The sequence below is a fragment of the Oratosquilla oratoria genome, chromosome 44, assembly GCF_046742065.1.
Source record: "Oratosquilla oratoria isolate Oo_2021 chromosome 44, ASM4674206v1, whole genome shotgun sequence".
Lineage (NCBI taxonomy): Eukaryota > Metazoa > Arthropoda > Malacostraca > Stomatopoda > Squillidae > Oratosquilla > Oratosquilla oratoria.
In genome coordinates this window covers 405594-408216 of record NC_134820.1, presented here as the reverse complement: position 1 = coordinate 408216, position 2623 = coordinate 405594, and the positions used below count along the sequence as shown (strand labels likewise).

Here is a 2623-nt window from a genome sequence, read left to right as displayed (position 1 = left end):
GGTTCTCATCCATCTCCCAAAGCTCTCACGTGCTGGCTCCAAGCGCCACACCCCGGTAAACCGTCTCAGCTGACGGGCCAAACCACGCGAGGGAAAAGGAGTAAACCTTGAAATCCGGAGTGGAGACCCGTAGGTGGTTCAGTGCTACAATTATCACCGTTCCAGCATCTCCTGCAGCCAAACTGACGCCAAACGTCATGCTTTGCATTCCTTTGGATCTCGTCAGCAAGGGCGAGAGGGGGATTCTGACGTTTGGGACGCCCAGGATCTCCATATTCAGGCCCAGGCTTTGCGTGAAAAAAAAAAAAAAAAATGGAGAGAGATACTCCAGCCCCACTGTAAAGTGAGGACACAAACCGGAAGTTGTCAGTTTACGGGTTATAAGCCCTTCCAAATTGGCGTTCAGGAAGGACGCCACGGGACAACTTTGACGGTGGGAGGGACCATTGAAGTGCTATCGTCCGACTACCACCCGCCTCAAGCTGGGCAGCCCCCGGCCAATAAGGTGTCGGTCCGCCAACGTCTGGCGCTCCAGAGGGTGCCTGGAGCTTAATGTTTGTCAAAACATGAAAAGCGGACGGAAACCTAGTACCCAACAGACATAGTATTGTTAAAACGAAATCATCTATCTTGCGTCTGGCAAGCTGGAATGTCAGGACAATGTGTCCTGGCCTCACCAACGATCTACAACAGGTTGATGACTCCAGGAAAACAGCCATCATCAACCGCGAACTGGAGAGGCTCAACATTGATATTGCTGCATTACAGGAGACCAGACTTCTATCGAGCGGCAGCCTTAGAGAACAGGATTACACATTCTTCTGGCAGGGAAATGAAACAGAGGAACTACACATGCATGGCGTAGGATTCTCAGTGAGAAACTCTCTACTGCCTTCAGTGGAACCGCCATCAAAGGGTACACCTCGAATCCTCTCCCTTTGACTCTCAACTTCTTCTGGCCCAGTCAACGTCCTTAGCATCTACGCTCCCATACTCAGCTCTCCGGCCGAGACCAAGGATGAGTTTTATGAGGAGCTTGAGACTACCATCAGAGAGATCCCAGCCACAGAACAATTATACCTGCTTGGGGATTTCAACGTTCGTGTGGGAGCTGACCAAGAATCCTGGCCCCACAGCATTGGCCCCTTCGGTGTCGGCAAACTCAACGAGAATGGTCAGAGGCTTTTAGAGATGTGTTCCTACCACGACCTCTGTGTAACCAACACATTCTTTGCCACCAAGCCTCAACACAGAGTATCCTGGTGTCACCCAAGATCCCGTCACTGGCACCAGCTGGACCTCATTGTCACCAGAAGACCCTCGCTAAACTGCGTCCTCACAACCCGCAGCTACCACAGCGCTGACTGCGACACCGACCATTCGTTGGTTAATTGCAAGGTGCGTTTTCAGCCCAAACGGATCCATCGCTCCAAGCAGAGAGGTCATCCACGTATCAACATAGCCAGGACAAAAATGCCAGACCTGTGTAAGCGCTTTGCTGATTCTACAGAAGAGGCCCTTCGGGACTGCCCCACAAACAGCGCTGAGGAGAGGTGGAATCACATTCATGGAGCCATCTACAACTCCGCCATGGACACCTTGGGCAGGAGAGAGAGGCAGAATCCAGACTGGTTCGAAGCTGGAATCACAAAACTCGAACCAGCAATCACAGATAAACGAAAAGCGCTGCTTGATTTTTTTTTTCGCATCCGACCTAGATATGGACCAGGAGGTCTCATGTCGGCATGCTCCGCCTTTGTAATCCTTTGTAATCCTTTGACACTCGCTGCACTCAGGAAGGCTAGAAATGACGCCCAACGGTTAGCACGGCGCAGCGCCAACGACTACTGGCTCAACCTCTGCCAGAGCATCCAGCTCGCTGCTGACTGTGGCAACATTCGTGCCATGTACGACAGCTTGAAGAAAGCCTTTGGCCCAAGCATTACCAAGATCGCAACTCTGAAGACAGCCTCTGTTGACACTATCACAGACAGAGGAAAGCAGATGGAGAGATGGGCCGAACACTATCAAGAACTTTACTCAAGAGAGAACGTTGTCACCACCGCATCAGTTGAGACGAACTCAGAAAAGCCATCGACTCCCTGGCCAGCAGGAAAGCTCCTGGCAACGACGGCATCCCCCCGAAGGTCGTCAAAGCGGGCAAGAGTACCGTTCTACATCACCACCTGCACGAGCTTTTACTCCAGTGCTGGGAGGAAGGAACCGTTCCCTAAGACATGCGTGACGCCAACATCATCACGCTCTATAAAAACAAAGGAGACCGCAGCGACTGCAACAACTACTGCAGAATATCCCTTCTCAGTACCGTTGGGAAAGCCTTCGCCCGAGTAGTAATCAACCGGTTGCAAAAAATTGCAGAACGAGTCTACCCTGAGGCACAGTGCGGCTTCAGAGCAGAACGATCAACCATTGACATGATCTTCTCACTAAGGCAACTGCAAGAGAAGTGCCGAGAACAGAGGCGTCCACTTTACATTGCCTTCATCGACCTGACGAAGGCTTTTGACTTGGTTAGCAGACAAGGCCTTTTCACCCTGCTACAGAGGATTGGCTGTCCCCCTAAGCTCCTGAGGATGATTTCATCCTTTCATGAAGACATGCA

The 2623-nt window shown here is 51.5% G+C and overlaps 1 protein-coding gene across 1 annotated transcript in view; it reads left to right on the top strand.

Moving 5' to 3' along the window:
* Positions 1–660: 660 nt before the first annotated feature.
* Positions 661–2623, top strand: part of LOC143022188 (uncharacterized) — a 4322-nt gene continuing 2359 nt past the window's right edge. The window contains exons 1-4 of the mRNA XM_076180288.1: positions 661–916; positions 965–1631; positions 1797–2206; positions 2380–2623. The exon at positions 2380–2623 is cut by the window's right edge and continues 240 nt beyond it. Of these exons, the coding sequence (XP_076036403.1) occupies positions 661–916; positions 965–1631; positions 1797–2206; positions 2380–2623 (1577 nt within the window). The remainder of the gene's footprint in view (positions 917–964; positions 1632–1796; positions 2207–2379) is intronic.